Source organism: Lampris incognitus, chromosome 3 (assembly GCF_029633865.1).
Source record: "Lampris incognitus isolate fLamInc1 chromosome 3, fLamInc1.hap2, whole genome shotgun sequence".
NCBI lineage: Eukaryota > Metazoa > Chordata > Actinopteri > Lampriformes > Lampridae > Lampris > Lampris incognitus.
Genome location: NC_079213.1, coordinates 23852696 through 23872357, shown reverse-complemented (window position 1 = coordinate 23872357; position 19662 = coordinate 23852696). Strand labels below are relative to the sequence as shown.

The 19662-nt window shown below is 41.1% G+C and overlaps 1 protein-coding gene across 1 annotated transcript in view; it reads right to left on the bottom strand.

The window, feature by feature from the left end:
* LOC130108961 (copine-8) overlaps nt 1-19662 on the bottom strand; it is a 136050-nt gene that overhangs the window by 84238 nt on the left and 32150 nt on the right. Inside the window, exon 5 of the mRNA XM_056275622.1 lies at nt 1190-1229. Within this exon, the coding sequence (XP_056131597.1) occupies nt 1190-1229 (40 nt within the window). The remainder of the gene's footprint in view (nt 1-1189; nt 1230-19662) is intronic.

Here is a 19662-nt window from a genome sequence, read left to right as displayed (position 1 = left end):
TGTTGGCGATACTGTGTTTGCAGCTAAGGAGTCTTGTCAATCCCCTTGGCTGTGGGCTGGATAGCCACATGTCAGGAGTGGACGCGGCTGATATGGTGCTCACCAAGGTCAATCAAAGAACTCACTTCTTAGCCAGAATTTTAAAATTTCTGGACAGAAAAGCAATGGTGACCCTGGCAGGAGCTCTTGTCCAGCCTTATTTTGACTATGCCTGCTGTTCATGATACAGTGGCCTAACGTCATACCTTAAAAATAGACTTCACACTTCTCAAAACAAGGTGATTAATGTTATTCTGAATCTCCTTATGAGAACTCACCTCAACCCCTCTCATTTTGAGAGCCTTGGGTGGTTGAAAGTACAGGATAGAGTCTCAGATCGAGTTGTGCATGGTACATAACATACATGGTGCTGTCCCTCGATATCTAAAAAATTATCTCATCCAGGTGAGGGACATTCACACCCACGCCACTAGGGGCAGTGCTGATTTTGTTCCTCCCTGGTTTCAGAGTAACCTGAGGAAGGAAACTTTCCGTGCACGGCAGTAAATCTGGGGAATAGACTGCCAGGAATTCTTTAACTCATAAGCAGCTTGGGCGGTTTCAAGCTGGCACTTAAGAATCGGCTCAGAGGTTATTTACAGTAGGATATTATGCCTGACAATTTTATTTTATTTCTTGGTTTTGTATTGATGTAGCTTATTTATTTGTCCAGACTCGCACTTGTATGTAATCTGTTGAGGGGGCTGTGATGTTATGTTGATATACTGATGTAATTATTTTTGATCTACAGAGTTTGAATTACTTTTATCAAATCAGGGGTGAAAAAGGCCAGGCATTGTCCAACGAAGCACTGAGGTAGTGACTGATGTTGTTAATACAGTAAATAACTTGAGTGACAGTGTAGGCACAGGTGATGATTGTATTGTATTATTGTTTTGATCGATGTTTCTGTGTCATTCTTGCACACCCCCCATCCCCAAAGGGACCACAATGGAAATAAGTCTTTGGTGTTTATTGTCTTAGTCTGATTTTTCCTTTTATGTAAGCACTCAAAATCAATCAATCAATCAGTCAATCGTCTCTTTCCCCCATGCGAGCGTACATTCACAAATAAAAACACACACTTACACATAAACAGATGCATGCACAGACAAACTGAAACACAAATGGGGCAAGATTTGGCACTCACGTGTTTTGACAGGTTAGCGCTCTTCGAGTCGACATCATACCTGGGGATGAAGGAGACAGAAAGAGTGAGAGTGTGCTGTAAAGCTATAAAGGATAACAGGAAGACTGGCTGGATTACAGATATTAAAATTCATGAAATGAGCAATGCCTTTCTTATATTTGTACCGTAAAACTAGGACGATTTTACTTTACAGCACTGCAGGCTTGGCATCCGCTGCTGAAAGGAGACTCTGGTCACACACTCGTGTGGAGAGAACGGCTCATGGGATTTTGTAGGTGTGTGCGAGAGAGGGAGACAGGCAGAGAGAGACACTGAGGGAGGGAGCCTGAGACTACTGTGTAATTTCCCCTGTGGGGAAATTCCTCTCTGCATTTAACCCATCCCAGCTGTGTAGCTAGAAGCAGTGGGCAGCCGCCGTGCAGCACCCGGGAACCAACTCTAGTCAGTCTTGCCATACCTCAGTCAAGGGCACAGACAGGAGTATTAACCCTAACGTGCATGTCTTTTTGATGGTGGGGAAAACCGGAGCACCCGGAGGAAACCCACCACAGACACGGGGAGAACATGCAAACGCCACACAGAGAATGACCTGGGATGAACCCCCGGGTTGGACAACCTCGGGGTTCGAACCCAGGACCTTCTTGCTGTGAGGCGACAGCGCTAACCACTGGGCCACCGTGCCGCAACTTTTAACAGCTAATATTGAAGTAATTCTCGATAATGTCAAAACTGAATAAAGTATTTAGAAGTTGTTGGAATTCTTAATGGTAACTTAAAAATTACTTCACCCCATTTGTAATAGCAACCTAATTTGGGCCGGTTGGATGCAATTTTCTTGAGAAATCACATTAAATAAGTTAAGAATGGCCGCCTATCTTGATTTTGAATGCAAATGCAAAATGAATATCACTAACTTTGTGGGGTCTCCCAATTAAAAAAGTAGTTTAGAACAAAGAAAGTGCCCATTGAATTTTGAGATAAAGTTTTCAGTAGGTAAAAAGCCTGAAAAGGCTGTTAGATGATTGCCAAAGCTTTGAACCCTCCTAGGAGTCCACTGAAGCAAAATGAGGGGGAAAAAAAACAACAAATAAAACCAAGATCAGGCCTTCCTACCAAACTGAATAACTGAACAAATGGCACATTTGTCAAACAAGTGACCAAGAGACAGGCTGCAATGCTCAAAGAGTTGCAAAGCTCATTGAATGAAATGTCAGAAACTGTCCAGAGAGAAACCATCTCTTCAACACTTCACAGATATGACCTCTGTGGGAGGGTGGTTAGAAGGAAGCATAGTCTGAGGAAGGTCAACATTAAGTAACACCCAGAGTTTGGTCGAAGCCACGTGACAAAATCTGAGGAATATTTAGTAGTCTGATCAGACTATAGTTGAGCTCTTTGGTCTAAAAGTAAAGCACTTTGTTTGGTGCAAACAAGAAGCCAGGAAATACAATCCCTGCTGTGTAACATGGTGGCTATAACATCATGCCAAGGGGTTGCTTTTCTGCAGGAGGGACAGGAAAGCTTGTTGCCATGGGCAAGATGGAGGGAAAACCTGTTCCAGTCAACAAGGGATCTGCATTCATGCTCCAACAGAGCAAAGCAAACAGTGAAAACTGCTAAAGAGCATTGGTGGGTAGAATTAACAAAAACAGTACTCAAGTAAAATTATAGTTACTTTAAAATAATGTTTACTCAAGTAGATGGAAAAGTACTCAAATATAACTACTTGAGTAAGAAAAAGTATCTCATAAAAAAACTACACAAGTTTAAAAGTAGTGAATAACTTCATTAGATGCAATTTAATCAATGTGAAAGTGCAAAACAGGTAACAAATTAGTCCTTCAACAAGAAAAAGTAGTCGACCAGGTCCTCATCAACAATGTAAGGCATACAAGAATTTTCTCAATAACTTTGCATTTAGGTTTAATAGGTAATGTGCAAATGCAGCAACATCAGCGTAATATCCAATTGCACACCCAACAAAACCTATACCCAATAAACAATGACAAAATAGGCAACGGGCTGCCACAGTCCGAAATTGTAGTTTACCTTAAATGATTATAGCAGGAGACAACGGGGCTTGATGTTGAACTGGAATTATTTCATATAGTCCAATGATTCAGTCAGTTCTCTTTCAAAGAGAGCAGGGACAAAGAGTTCAGGCTAAGTCACCAATGATGCTCTGATACAAGTTTTTATCTCACTGATGGTTGAAAAGAGTCTTTCAAGAGTACAGCTGCTGAAGAACTGAATTAGCTGCCACGTATGTGTCATTAATACATGTTAACACTCGAGGAGAAACTGGCCCAGGGGCAGGTGTCTGCACTGAGAATAATGACTGAACTTGAGCTTAATTCTCTTCCTCCTGCTCCTCACGATGTCTTTTTGTGACAAACTTAAGCAAAGTGCTTTGTTTAGCCATGATTTTTATCTTAACCTACATTATGAGCAGCTAGCTAGCGGAAAGTTCTGTTCAGCCAAGCCAATGTTCCTCTGTGCAATGCGCGGGCTGTACACTGGGTGGAAGAAGAGGGGCTGCTCACAAGCTGGCATTTGCAAAATGCACTGCCACTCAAATCTGACCTATCATCATCATATGGTAAACAAGAAGCAAGAAACAAGAATTGTTTTACTTTTATTGGTTACGTTGTCAGATAATTGAAACAGTATTAATTGACTGCTATTCACTGGATGGTCCAGCAAAAAAGGAAGCCTTCTGATTGGTTGGGCTTGAGTGCCAACAGTGGTAGTGGTGGTGAGGGGTGTTGAGGAGGAGGATGTGGGCTGGTGCATAATCAAAGTGGGCTAATGACGCATCTCTCTCGCTCTTGTTTTGTACAATGGGCTGCTCAAGAAAAAAAAAAAAAAAAAAAAACATGGGCTGCTCAAGCAGCCCAGTGTGCCCAGCCCACCAGCATTTCTCCCGGTACTCCCGATGGCCAAACCATCTACGCTCAAAACACGTCATACTACCTGAACTTATATACAACATTTTGGCCATGGGCTTAAAACTGCATTATTGGCTACATAATTATAATTCATACAAACATTAGACTATGAAATCTGGATCAGTACGTTGTACATCAGTAACATCAGTCTGGATGAGTGAATTATGTCAGTATTGGCACCCGATGTCGCTCGGATTAGTCCCAATTCTAGTAAAAGTAGTGAAAACTGTGTAGCCCAATGTAACAGAGTATAAGTATATTTCATTGCAAATGTACTTGAGTAAAAGAGTATTCTGCAAAACAACTACTCTTGGAAGTACAACTTACTAGAAAAATTACTCACGAACATGTAATGGAGTAAATGTAACACGTTACTACCCACCTCTGCTAAAGACTGCCTTAAAAAAAGTAGTTCAATATTCAATAAAAAACGAGATTTAAATCCTATTGAAAGTACTTGGTACTGTCTTAAAAGCATTGTCCTTTAACGCTCTCCATCTAATTTGGCGGGGGGGGGGGGGGTCGCTACTTTTGAAATGCAAAACATTGAGAAATAAATATAACACAATTCAGAGAGAAAATTTCAACATGGGAAGCCTAGAAAATGGACGGAAAAACGAGCAAGGCAAACAAGGCCCAGACCAAGCACCATGCTCACCTGACCAAGAGATGCCTGACGAGACAACTGAGGAAGAGGATCCACCCAACAGAGCAGTGCTAGGTGCCATCACAGCAATACAAAATGAGGTGGCCAAAATCAAGAGTGATATACGAGTTACCTTTGCCAGCCATATCAAGAGTGTATAATATACACTCTTGATCTGTATACACACTGCAAAAAACAAAAACCAAAGCAAAAAGATGCAATTATTCCCCGACTAGCCACAAACCATTGCAAAACCAAGAGCACTCTTCAACAGAACCAGGGATATACTACAAGACCAACCCTTCGTCCAATATGGCCTACTCTACCCAGCAAGACTCCTGGTTACCAAAAACAGCATACAGACTTCATTTACAGAGCCCCAAAAAGCCCAGGACTACGCAGCACACCTTCTTTGGAACATGTTCAGACATGACAAGGCAAGACAAACCACCATATGTTGTGAAATGAATAGAAAATAGAGTCAAGACATTGACAAGGTTAGAAATAATGATTTGTATTTGAAATAAGATTTTTTTTACATCAAACTTTGCTTTCGTCAAAGAATCCTCCATTTGCAGCAATTACAGCATTGCAGACCTTTGGCATTCTAGCTGTTAATTTGTTGAGGTAATCTGGAGAAATTGCACCCCACGCTTCCAGAAGCAGCTCCCACAAGTTGGATTGGTTGGATGGGCACTTCTTGCGTACCATACGGTCAAGCTGCTCCCACAACAGCTCAATGGGGTTCAGATCTGGTGACTGCGCTGGCCACTCCATTACCGATAGAATACCAGCTGCCTGCTTCTGCTCTAAATAGTTCTTGCACAATTTGGAGGTGTGTTTAGGGTCATTGTCCTGTTGTAGGATGAAATTGGCTCCAATCAAGCGCTGTCCACTGGGTATGGCATGGCGTTGCAAAATGGAGTGATAGCCTTCCTTATTCAGAATCCCTTTTACCCTGTACAAATCTCCCACCTTACCAGCACCAAAGCAACCCCAGACCATCACATTACCTCCACCATGCTTAACAGATGGCGTCAGGCATTCTTCCAGCATCTTTTCATTTGTTCTGCGTCTCACAAGCGTTCTTCTTTGTGATCCAAACACCTCAAACTTGGATTCATCCGTCCACAACACTTTTTTCCAGTCTTCCTCTGTCCAATGTCTGTGTTCTTTTGCCCATCTTAATCTTTTTCTTTTATTGGTCAGTCTCAGATAGGGCTTTTTCTTTGCCACTCTGCCCTGAAGCCCAGAATCCCGCAGCCGCCTCTTCACTGTAGATGTTGACACTGGTGTTTTGCGGGTACTATTTAATGAAGATGCCAGTTGGGGACCTGTGAGGCGTCTGTTTCTCAAACTAGAGACTCTAATGTACTTATCTTCTTGCTCAGTTGTGCAACGCGGCCTCCCACTTCTTTTTCTACTCTGGTTAGAGCCTGTTTGTGCTGTCCTCTGAAGGGAGTAGTACACACCGGTGTAGGAAATCTTCAATTTCTTAGCAATTTCTCGCATGGAATAGCCTTCATTTCTAAGAACAAGAATAGACTGTCGAGTTTCAGATGAAAGTTCTCTTTTTCTGGCCATTTTGAGCGTTTAATTGACCCCACAAATGTGATGCTCCAGAAACTCAATCTGCTCAAAGGAAGGTCAGTTTTGTAGCTTCTGTAATGAGCTAAACTGTTTTCAGATGTGTGAACATGATTGCACAAGGGTTTTCTAATCATCAATTAGCCTTCTGAGCCAATGAGCAAGCACATTGTACCATTAGAACACTGGAGTGATAGTTGCTTGAAATGGGCCTCTATACACCTATGTATATATTGCACCAAAAACCAGACATTTGCAGCTAGAATAGTCATTTACCACATTAGCAATGTATAGAGTGTATTTCTTTAAAGTTAAGACTAGTTTAAAGTTATCTTCATTGAAAAGTACAGTGCTTTTCCTTCAAAAATATGGACATTTCAATGTGATCCCAAACTTTTGAACGGTAGTGTACATCAGAAAGGCCTCTGGTCAGTATTTGATTTCTCCATGTTCAGGATACAAAGGAGTCAGAGGACAGGTAATCCATTTCTTTTACATTTCTCCTAAATTTTTTGGGTAATACTGACCTAAATTCTACAGGTAGCAAGGGAAATGTATTGCATATTTTGTGTAGATAAAAGAAACGCTCCCCCGCCCCCCCTTCATCTATCTCAAAGGGCAGTTTATTAACAGTCAAACAGCAGTTCTAGATAAGAAAATGAAGATTAATACCGACTCTGTCAATGTGGGCAATATGTGAGCACCTCGAGTGCCTTAGCCCTTCTATCACCAGATTGCAACATGGAAAATCAAAGTGCAACTGATTGTAGTTGATTATATCCTCAATGGCTTTCATAGCTCCGTGAGAATTACTCCTGTCTGTCAGTGTGTTATAGAGGCACAGTTTGTGGAATCGAATGGCCCCATTCATGTAAGGCAATCTGATTTCACATGAACGTTAAAGATAAAACATTGATGGTCATTACAAAATGGAAATGAACGTTGATTTATGTCTATACAGGTAACAATACTTATTACTCAGTATTTGATGAAACCGTTTACATTCCCAAATACTCATTGTTTCGAGATTTTGGTTTCTCATTTCCTTTTGGAAAAAAAAAAGTCACCGTTACTCGATTTTCTCAGTTGGCTAACTAAAGATTTAATTGCCCTGCATTACGTTCAATTATTTGAAGACTCAGACTAAAGTTTATCTTATCTTGATTAAATAGGTACAGAATGTAGTGAGAGCCAATCCCTCACTTATTTATTTGAAATGTTCTATAAATGTGGACAATTGGCTTGGCTGATATAAATATAAATATTATATAGTTGTTTTTGTTACTCATACTTGAAAATTGTCATCCTATTTAAACCGAAGAAGTAACAAAGACTAACGGGGGTTAACAGTTACTTTGCAGGGAAGCTACTTAACTTCAATTTAAACTGGTTTTCTTCCCATAGTGAGCTCATGCCATACATATTTTAGTATTGGCTAGAGATTTTATTTTTGTTAATTTTACTATTACTAGTTCAAATGCAGGAACTGGGAGATTACCCGGGTAGCGACAGGTTAGGTTGGGAGGGTTACTCACTCAGATATTGATTTATTTGATTCAGGACAGTGAACATACTCTGTAAGGGATAAATCTAGAGATGGAAAGAGAGGTTTAACATTCATGACTCACAATACTAGAGGAATTAATAATCCAGTCAAAAACAGTCAAAATGCTGGCCCATTTGAAATCATTAAACTCAGATACAATGTTTCTACAAGAAACACACTTGGAAAAACGATGGCTTTATGCATGCCCAATAATCCAGGTGAGGTAATCACAGAAAGTTGAATCAGTTCATCTGGACACAACGTTTATTGAGAGAAACATGTCATCACTCATCTAAGTGACCTCTTCAGTCTCAACTGACTGCAGGTATCCCCACCCCTTATAAACAACACAGTGGCATAACGACCGAAACCAATGACCGGTTTCACATGCAGATTACTGTGACCATTAACTAGAGTTACAATGGTCATGTGTACCCTTCACAGAGGATTGGGGAATGGTTGCAATCACAGCATTGTAAAATGGGATGGTCATTCCCTATTCAAACAAATGACCTCTCTGACTCCCCATTCAAACCAGCGTGCCTCCCTATCAAGGATGTGCAGAGCTTCATCCCTGAAAGAGTGGCCACTGGCCTGTAGATGGGTGTAGACTGCGGAGTCCTGGCCTGACGCGTTAGCTCTTCTGTGTTGTGCCAGCCTCTGTTTGGTTTCCCCGATGTACAACAATGATGATGACGACAACAACAAACTTTATATAGCACATTTCATACATGGGCAACACGATGTGCTTTACATAAAATGACAATCAAAACAATCTTAAAAGTGCAAATGTAGAAAATAAACGTGTACATCAACAGTTAGTGCAGTGCAGGAATCAGAGCAGAATATACACATATCAAAATATACACACTCTCTCACACACACACATGCACGCACACACACACACACACACACACCAAGAACCTAGCCGTAGGCTGTTGTGCAAAGTAAGGTTTTAACCTGCTTTTAAAAGTGTTCAGTGTGGGGGCCTCTCTCAGGTCCTCGGCAGGGCATTCCATCTACTTGAGCATAAATACAAAAGGCAGCTTCCCCTGAGTTAGTATGAGGGATGGTTAAAAGACCACTTGCCTTTGGGCATGAGAGGTTTTGCTGGTTTGTATGCAATTAGCGTGTGTTTTTTATACTGAGAGGTGCAAGGCCATTTAAGGGTTCGTATACAAGCAACGGAATTTTGAAAATCGATTCTAGTTTTGACGGGGAGCCAACGCAGACAACTAGGAACAGGTGTAATGTGTTCATACTGTTTCATTCCTAGATGAAAAATTGTTGGCTAAAATTTTAGTTAAGAGATTGAGTCCTTCAATAAACAAGTTAGTGCACATGGTTCAAACGGGCTTCATACCCAATAGAAATTCTACCTTTACTTTAAGATGTCTTCTTAATACTATGTACAAAAAAATGGAGGCAAATGAAGATCTGGTCATACCTGTGCTTGATGCTGAAACTCGTTCAGATTGAATGGTCATTTTTATCTGAGCCTCAAGAGATTAAATTTTGGACATAATTTTCTAGCATGGATTAAACGTCTTTATAAGAACCCAGCAGCACAAATTCTCATGAACCAGGCACTACTCCCTCCCTTTAAATTGTTTAAAAACATGATATCTATTTTCAGACCATGTTATCCTGTATATAATAAAACCACAAACCACTATATCCAAAGGAATTGAATCGAGTGCAACTGGACTCGGTATATATCCGTGAAGATGTTTCGCCTCTCATCCAAGAGGCTTCATCAGTTCGTGCCTTTCTGACTAGACCAAGCTAGTCTGACTGGCTGGTGATGAAACTCAGATATTTATCCTCTATAAACCACTATATCAAACCACTATATCAACATTCTTAGAAAAAATGAACTTATTTGGTACATTTTCAGGATACAGTATTAATTTGAATAAAAGTATATTGATACCAGTCCATTTTAACCATCCAAATACTTTAGAATACATTCTATTTAAGATACCAACAGAAAAATTCACATATCTAGGGATTGAGATTACAAAACACTACTCCTCCTTTCTGCAGGCTAACTTCCACCCCCTAGTAGACAAATTAAAAAGTATGATGCAATTCCGGAAACCTCTCCCCATCTCCCTACTCGGCAGAAGTGAACTCCATAAAATTATTTTCTTACCTCAAATATTATACCTAATTCAAAACATCCTTATTTTTTAGTCATTCTTTAAGAGATTAGATTCAAGACTCAAAAACAATGCCTTTCTTATGGAATCATAAAACTCATAGGCTAAGTAGAAAGCATCTCTACAAATCCAAATCTAAAGGAGGACTAGCTCTTCCACATTTCATGCTATACTACCGAGCCTCTGCCATTAAATCCTTTGCTTTTTGGCTACATACCTCAATCTCTACCCAACTGGTTAAAAATAGAACAGGAAGCTTGTCATCGTTATTCCATAGTGCTGTACTCCTCACTCCCACTCCAACTGATAAATCAATCTACTATAATCCCATCATACATAACCTAACATATATGGATCAAATTAAATCCCATTTTGGTCTTAAACCTATAACTCTCACTCTACCCATCACAACCCCCCCCCCACACACACACACACACACACATTCACCCCATCCAATTTTGATAAAACCTGCACATGGAGTGACTCAGGAATCCATACGGTCAAACGTTTATAGATTGAGGGTATATTTGCTATCTTCGCACAACTACAAATTTCATCTCCCAAACCGCAACTTTTTCAGCTATTTAAAAATTAGAGATGACATAAAAACCCAGCCACTGAGGATGCAGTGCAGATGCAGAGGATGTAGTAGTAGTAGAGATGACATAAGAACATATTTAATAGAATTTGAGAGACACTCAACAATAGACAATTGTCTTAAAAATTACCATATCAAGACAATTTCCTCTCCTACTTATATGACACCCTACTATCAATAACCTCTCCATCTTCTGAAAGTTTTAAGGCCAGCTAAGAAAAAGAAATAGGTATTCAAATACCAGATGCCATATGGGAAGAAAGTCTCAAATACATACACAAGTGCTCAAACAAGACCAGACACTGTCTTAATACAATTTTAACTACTACATAGACTCCATTACTCCAAGGTAAAAATACACAGCATACGTATCACCCACATGTAATAAATGTCAATCAGAGGCAACTCTTTTTCATTGGTTCATATTATGCCCCAAAGTTGCATCTTTTTGGTGTGATATCTTCAACAACATCTCAGAAATGATCAATACTCCACTAGAGCCAGAATCTTTATTAATTATTCTTGGTGCATCTGAAGCATTAAGACGACTCACCACAACTCAACAATTCCTCTTTTACCGCCTCATCACAGCAAAATAAAAAATACTACCACTTCTGGCATGGAAAGAAATAACGGTTCCTACCTCCGAAATGTGGCTATGTGATCTAAGCAGAACATTACACATGGAAAGGATAAGATATGTCTTAAGGGGCAGACTGGCACAATATAATAAGATTTGCCAACCCCCATATCACACCTTGCAAATAGAAATTCCTGAGTTGTAACCTATACTTATGCACTGTTTCATCTTACCTAATGAGTAAATGAGTGAGAGAAGGGTAGGGGACAGGGGGAAAAGGAGAGGTTTAGGAAGATAAGGAAGACCAAGGAAGAAGGCAAAGGTTAGAAATAAATGTTCCTAGAATGCCTTATCTAAGCTATGTTCCTATTCTTAGATTTAGATTTTTTTATGTCGCTTTTAGTATAAAATATGTTGGATGTATTGTGTAAGTGATGGGACAAATATTTTAATGCTGTAAATGTGGAGGTGTAATGGCAACGAAGTGTGAAAAAGTTCAAGGGGGGTGAATATTTTCTGAGGTAGTATATGTTTATGAATGTCCAAGGATACTTGTGTTTATCCAGAGAGTGCTGTCATGCTGTTCTCTGAAGTATGTCAAATAGTTACTCACACTTCCTGTATTCCATCTACAAGCCTTTTAGATGATGCAGGGCCCTGGGGGACACAAATTCAACCAGAAATGGACACTCAAATCCAGCATCTACTCGAAGGAATGAGAGGCAATCAGACACCATTTCACTGAGCAATCTGAGGTCGTTTCACAACTCAGGTCATTTCACCCTCCAGTAAAAAATTGATTGTGCTTTACTGGGTAATATTTTAGGAGACAATTCATTCTTCTACAACACCTCCAAATGTGTGTGTGTGTGTGCCTGGAAAACCTCCAAAGGAAGGCACCCAGGAGGCATCCTAATCAGAATCCTGAACCACCTCAACTGGCTCTTTTCAATGCAAAGGAGCAGCGGCTCTACTCCAAGCTCCTTCCGGATGTCCGAGCTCCTCACCATATCTCTAAGGCTGAGACTCATACCTCTTCCACTGAGGTCGTGTTAGCTGGGTTCAGGAGCTCCTCAAAATGTTCTTTCTACCGCCTGACAACATCCCCAGTCCAGGTGAGTAGTTCCCCTCCCCTGCGTAACACAGCCTGAGTCAGGCCCTGCTTCCTCATCCTGAGTCACCAGATGGTTTGCCAGAACTTCTGTGAGGCCAACTGAAAGTCCTCCTCCATAGCCTCGCCAAACTCCTCCCACACCCGAGTTTTTGCTTCTGCGACTGCTGAAGCCGCAGACCTTCTGGTACCTGTCTGCTGCTTCAGGAGACCCCTGGGCCAACTAAACCCAAAAGGCCTCCTTTTTCAGCCTGACAGCTTCCCTCACCACCGGTGTCCACCAGCAGGTTCTTAGGTTGCCACACCTTGACAGGCACCGATGACTTGATGACCACAGCTCCTACCTGCCGCATCTGCAATAGAGGCTTTGAACATGGCCCACTCAGACTCCAGGTCCGCAGCCTCCCTTGGGATACATGAGAACTTCTTCCGGAGGCGGGAGTTGAAGATCTAATGGACGGAGCTCCCAGTTAACCCTCACTACACATTTGGGTTTGCCAGGTCTGTCCAGCAGCTTTCCCTGCCATCTGATCCAACTCACCACCAGGTGGTGATCAGTTGACAGCTCTGCTCCTCTCTTCACCCGAGTGTCCAAAACATATGGCCGCAGATCTGATGATATGACCACAAAGACTATCATCAATTTTCAGACTACGGTGTCCTGGTACCAAGTACACTTATGGAACTACCCTATGTTCTAACATGGTGTTTGTTATGGCAAATCCATGACTCGCAGAGAAGTCAAATAACAAGGCACCGCTCGGGTTCTGATCAGGGAGGCCGTTCCCCCAATCATGCCCCACCAGGTTTCTCCATCGTTGCCCACGTGCGCATTGAAGTCCCCCAGGCAGAACCCTATCCATGACACCACCCAGACCCCAAGAAGGCCAGATACTCCAAACTGCTATTTAGTGCATATACACACACAACAGTCAAAGCCTTCCCCCCAGTGACTTGCAGTCATATAGAGGGGACCCTCTTATAAAACAATGCTCTTGGTTTATATTAAAAAAAAATCACTGAATGCTTTAGGGCCAAAATACATTTCTGATCTTCTGCTACACTCTGAACCATCCAGACCTCTCGGATCATCTGGGACAGGTCTGCTTTCTGTCCCCAAAGTCAAAACTAAACAAGGAGAGGCAGATTTCAGTTTTTATGCACCACATATCTGCAACAATTTCTTGGAAAACTGCAGCTCTGCTGCAACTCAGTTCTTTTAAATCAAGGCTGAAGACCTTCCTATTTGCCTCTGCCTTTTATTAAATAATACTTGAAGCTTTTGATTATCATCTTACACTGGACTGTAACTTTTACTCTAATTTTTTTACATGTTTTTTATTGCATTATGTTGCTTTTCTTAATGCCTTTTATGTTTTATGTAAAGCACTTTGAATTGCTTTGATACTGAAATGTGCTGTACAAATAAATTTGCCTTGCCTAGACAGCAAGTTGAGGAGAGCCTGGGGAGGTGGAGGTATGCATTAGAGGAATGAAAGTAAGCAGGAACAAGATGGAATATATATTCATGAATGAGAGGGAGGACAGCAGAATGGTGAGGATGCAAGGAGTAGAAGTGGTGAAGGTGGGTGAGTTTAAATACTTGGAGTCAACTTTCCAAAAAGTTATATTTTGTGTGTAAAAAGCCAGATTTCAAAACCACATATATTAGATTCTACTCCGATAGCCTAAACCAGAGGTTCTATGGAGAGCGTAAAAAGGGCGGGACTAAGTGGGTATCCCTTTCTGTTGCCCCTAATGATGGGAAAATAGACCGAAGTGATCCAATTAACTGCAATCCTAGCTTTAGGAGCCTATACAAATGACTTTATTAAATCGACAATTTGATTATCTAAACTCGGCCTGTCCAGAGTGTCTCCCCGCCTGCCGCCTAATGACCGCTGGGATAGGCTCCAGCATCCTCGTGATGCTGACAACAGGATAAGCGGTTTGGATAATGGATGACTATCAAAACCAAATTTCTCGTGAACTCTTGAGTGATAAGACCATTCTAGGCTTTTCAGCATTGAAGGAGAGTGCAATGCTGGGTCTATTATTTTTCTGTCCAAAGTGGATAATATTAAAAAAAACGTCTTAGGTTAGAGAACCTATTAATTATATACCCAATTTGGTCAGAATTGACAAGACAGGGAAGAAATGTCTCCAACCTCAAGGAAATCATTTTGTTACCAATTCATAATCAGTATTCCAGAGGGAAGATGGCCTATAGGCGGCACACTTTAGTTGGTCTTTCCCTGTTTTGTGAATAACGGATATAATGGCCTGAAAGAATGATTCAGGAAATTGTTTTTCCATTAAGAATGGCATTAGAAGATCCTTAAATTCCTTATAAAACTCGGGGGGAACCATCCTCCCTGGGAGATTTATTTGAAAGTAGCAATTTAATAGCTTCAGTTGATTCAGATATTGAAAATAGTTTTACTCATGAATTCTTTGTCTTTGCCAGATAAACATGGAAGATTAAGTGAAGAAAGAAAAGAATCTATTGCTGACATGTCACCACTTGGTTGAACAGTGTACAAGTCACTATAATATTTCTTAAAAGCATCATTAATTTCAGTAGGGTTATTAGAGATTCTGCTGGTGGTCACTTCAATTCCATTACCTGCCCTCTTACTTTCTTCTGTTTTTAACCCCCATGCCAGCACTTAACTAGCTTTTTCTCCTATGCAATCCATCCATTCATCCACCCTAGCTCATAGCATCTTTGTTTAGACCTTATAATGGATTTCTCTGTTTGGTATGTATTCAAGTTATTATATTTTAACTATTTCTTTACCAAAGTTCTATATACGTCTTTACTTGGTGTTCTCTGATATGTTTTATCAAGTGCTTGAATTTCAAACCCAAGACAATCAAACTCGGCACAATATTTCTTTTTCAGTCCTTTCGTGTAAGAGATAATTTGCCCCCTTAAGTAGGCCTTCAGTGCCTCCCAGAAAATAAAGTTTTAGTGGTGGAGTGTCTATTTGTTAATGTAAAAAAAAAATCAGTCTGTTCTTTAATAAAAGTGCAAAAGTCTGGTTGCTTGAGCAATGTAGGATTAAGCCTCCGATGCTTTTACCGTATTAGGCATGGAAATAGACAAAACCAAGGGGGAGTGATTGCTCAATAAATTAGCGAGGTATCGAGCGTCCATCACTCTTTGGCACAGATGGTGGATAACAAATAGTAATCTGTGTGTGTCATGAGGGGTGAATAAAAGGAATAGTTAGTCCCGGTCGCCTACGTGTAACCGCCTCTAAACATCTGTTGAGGTCCCTCATGTAAGAATTGTTAATTTAGCTGCCCTAGTTAGAGAAAGCGGCTTATCAGAGGATCAATCAAGAACTTTGTCAAGACAAACATTGAAATCAACTCTGATTAGAAGCACACCAGACACTTGTGCTTTAAGGAGGAAAATATTTTGAATAAATGCAGGGTCATCAAACTTGGGAGTGTAGATGTTTAACAGTGACCAACATTCAGATTACATAAGTCCCTGGACAAACACAAACCTGCCCCTGGGGTTAAGTGTCTTCTTAGTAATGATAAAAGGCATGTTCCTTATTTATAAAGATTGCAGTTCCTCTTGCTTTGGTATTATAAGAGGAAGCACACAACTGATGAACCCACTCTCTATTAAGTTTCTTATATTAATTATCTGAGAGATATATTCTTTCTAAGAACACAATATCTGTATTGAATATCTTCAGGTATGTATAGACCCTTTTCCTTTTTATTAGGCTAGTCAAGCTCTTGGTGTTTAGTGTTACAAATTTAACTGGATTTGTCATAGGATATAGTCATGCTGTCTTCTCTATCACACTGCAAATTTATGACTGACATACACTCACCGGCCACTTTATTAGGCACACCTGTCCAACTGCTCGTTAACGCAAGTTTCTAATCAGCCAATCACATGGCAGCAACTCAATGCATTTAGGCATGTAGACATGGTCAAGACGATCTGCTGCAGTTCAAACCGAGCATCAGAATGGGCAAGAAAGGTGATTTAAGTGACTTTGAACGTGGCATGGTTGTTGGTGCCAGACGGGCTGGTCTGAGTATTTCAGAAACTGCTGATCTACTGGGATTTTCACGCACAACCATCTCTGGGGTTTACAGAGAATGGTCCGAAAAAGAGAAAATATCCAGTGAGCGGCAGTTCTGTGGGCGAAAATGCCTTGTTGATGCCAGAGGCCAGAGAAGAATGGCCAGACTGGTTCGAGCTGATAGAAACGCAACAGTAACTCAAATAACCACTCATTACAACCGAGGTATGCAGAAGAGCATCTCTGAATGCACAACACGTCGAACCTTGAGGCAGATGGGCTACAGCAGCAGAAGACCACACCAGGTGCCACTCTTGTCAGCTAAGAACAGGAAACTGAGGCTACAATTCGCACAGGCTCACCAAAATTGGACAATAGAAGATTGGAAAAACGTTGCCTGGTCTGATGAGTCTCGATTTCTGCTGCGACATTCGGATGGTAGGGTCAGAATTTGGCGTCAACAACATGAAAGCATGGATCTATCCTGCCTTGTATTAACGGTTCAGGCTGGTGGTGGTGGTGTAATGGTGTGGGGGATATTTCCTTGGCACACTTTGGGCCCCTTAGTACCAACTGAGCATCGTGTCAACGCCACAGCCTACCTGAGTATTGTTGCTGACCATGTCCATCCCTTTATGACCAACGTGTTCCCATCTTCTGATGGCTACTTCCAGCAGGATAACGCGCCATGTCATAAAGCTCAAATCATCTCAGACTGGTTTCTTGAACCTGACAATGAGTTCACTGTACTCAAATGGCCTCCACAGTCACCAGATCTCAATCCAATAGAGCACCTTTGGGATGTGGTGGACCGGGAGATTCGCATCATGGATGTGCAGCCGACAAATCTGCAGCAACTGCGTGATGCTATCATGTCAATATGGACCAAACTCTCTGAGGAATGTTTCCAGTACCTTGTTGAATCTATGCCACGAAGGATTAAGGCAGTTCTGAAGGCAAAAGGGGGTCCAACCCGGTACTAGCAAGGTGTACCTAATAAAGTGGCCAGTGAATGTATACTCCAATACAGTGTGACAACTTTGATATCTCTCAAAATAAAATTTTGCCCAAATAAAAATAGTACAAACAAAAGTACACATAGAATAATACATATAAACATTCACCCCTAAGCTTGTCTCCTCAACAGAGGCAAGCAGTTAGATCCCATATTGACAGTATGTCTTCTGATTATGCAACCTCACAATTAACCTATTTAGAGAGGTTCATGTCCCTGTTACACACATCTTATCAATGCTTTAACAGAAACTGTAGCAAAGAACAATAAAGAGAACAGGGGTAGCCTACACCAAACTGTATAATATCCTATGGGAGCGGATTATTAAAAATATTAACAGTAAGAACAACATCAGACCCATGTACAATAAAATAGTTGGGCTGAGAGCAACACCATGGTTTATAGGACCAAAAATATACCAGAAATTTAAAGAGAAAAGAAAAATCTAAATGGGGGTGTCGAAAAACATTGTGTGTGTGTGTATGTTGCCACTACAGTAAGATAAACAATCATACAAGGGCTTCACTGGCTCAGACTAATTTGTAAGGAAGGGCATCACAGTAGGTACTAAAAGATTATTCTTGCGATATCAATTGTGCAAAGGGCCTGATGTAAAGTTCAAACAAAAAACACCTTGGGATTATAGTCCACAGCTGGAGTGGATATCAGCAGTGTAGCAGGGTATCCTTATAGCGAACAGGCTACATGGAAAATAGCCCTGTCAAAGTACCGATAAGACGTCTATTTAGCAGCCATCTATTTCAACCTTTCAGTGTAGAATGGCTTGGCTTCTTCAGGTATATTGAAAGGTAGATTTTCTCCATCTTTGAGTGTAACTCGGAGTCAGGCAGGGTGCAGGAGTCTGAAGCGTACGCCTTTGCATTACAGCAGAGCTTTAACCTCATTAAACGCAGCACATTTTTTAGGCAAGGCTGCACTGAAGTCAGGGTAAAGTCTCAAGATGTTGTCCCGGTAGGGGGGTTCATGTTGTCTGGCCCAGGCGCAAAGCACGTTCTTTGTCTTTGTATCAATTAAATACACTCTGATGGTTCTGGGACCAGCTCCTCCTTTGGGCTTAGGAAGGAGATTCTGGTCCTGTGATTTCCTTCAGCATTTTAGAAACAAAAGGGTTTTATCCGGTCTCACTACCTTCAGGCACATTTATTTTTCATAGGTTGGGTTGCCTTGATTGGTTTTCTAAATCGTTAACTCTATCCAGGAGTTTTGCACCGTCTGTTTCCAGTTTATGAATGACTGTCCCGCAGTGCTCTGGTGATTCTGGTGAGGCATCTCTGGAATGAGATGACCATCTTGTGGAGTGCATCCACTGTTGCCTGCAGAGGTGTGATAAAATAAGTTGACATATCTTCCTTGAGACTAGTGTGCTGTTTAGCCAACTCCACAACCAGCTTGTCTATGGAGAGGTTGCCACCATTATCAACAAACTCCGGCTTGGCGCTGTTGTTAGCAGCCAGCATTGTGGCTAGTGTGTTTCTGATGCAGCTAGCCCTTGTGGATGGTGGTTGTATGTACAGTCACGTGTTTTTGTTTGGAGATGCTCATTTCCTTTTCAACGTTGTACTTACTGTAGCCGAGGTGGTTTATCAATGTGAAAAAGTTAACGATGTGAAACGGAACAGCCCTCTTTATCAAGTCTCTCTCCTAAACTGCCATAACCAGAAGTCCCAGGAATCTAATTTAAACTTAGCAAACATACAATCCTTAGCCAATGAGGCAGGCCCTTCCCAGGTTTCAACCAAGTAGCAATTTTTTCACATGCCCTCAATTATTCTTCAGTCATATTTTCTAGCAACTATCTGACCCTTAGAAAATGCCATATTGCTAGTATCTTATTATAAGAGTCCCTTTCCAGCTTATTTCAAACTTCAATGTACCGCCCTGACAGTTGAGCCATGACTTACGCCTCGCTCTAAATTATTTGGAAAGTATGAACACGGTGGCAGGGGTAGGGTTTAAAGGGTTGGTAGGAAGGCAATACTGTGCACGTGTGAAACCATGTGGAGCAGTGTTCTCAAATGTTATTTAAAGGGCCTTGTAAAGGAAATATCATCTGAAGACTTTTGACTTTGCCCAGAAAAAAAACCCAACAAAACTTGAATGTTGAGCTTGTTAAGTGTTATTACATCAGTTTAATAAAATTATGCACAGTCTGCCAAAACTGGCCCCTCCCATCTCCGTCCCTCCTTACATAAACATATTTGAAA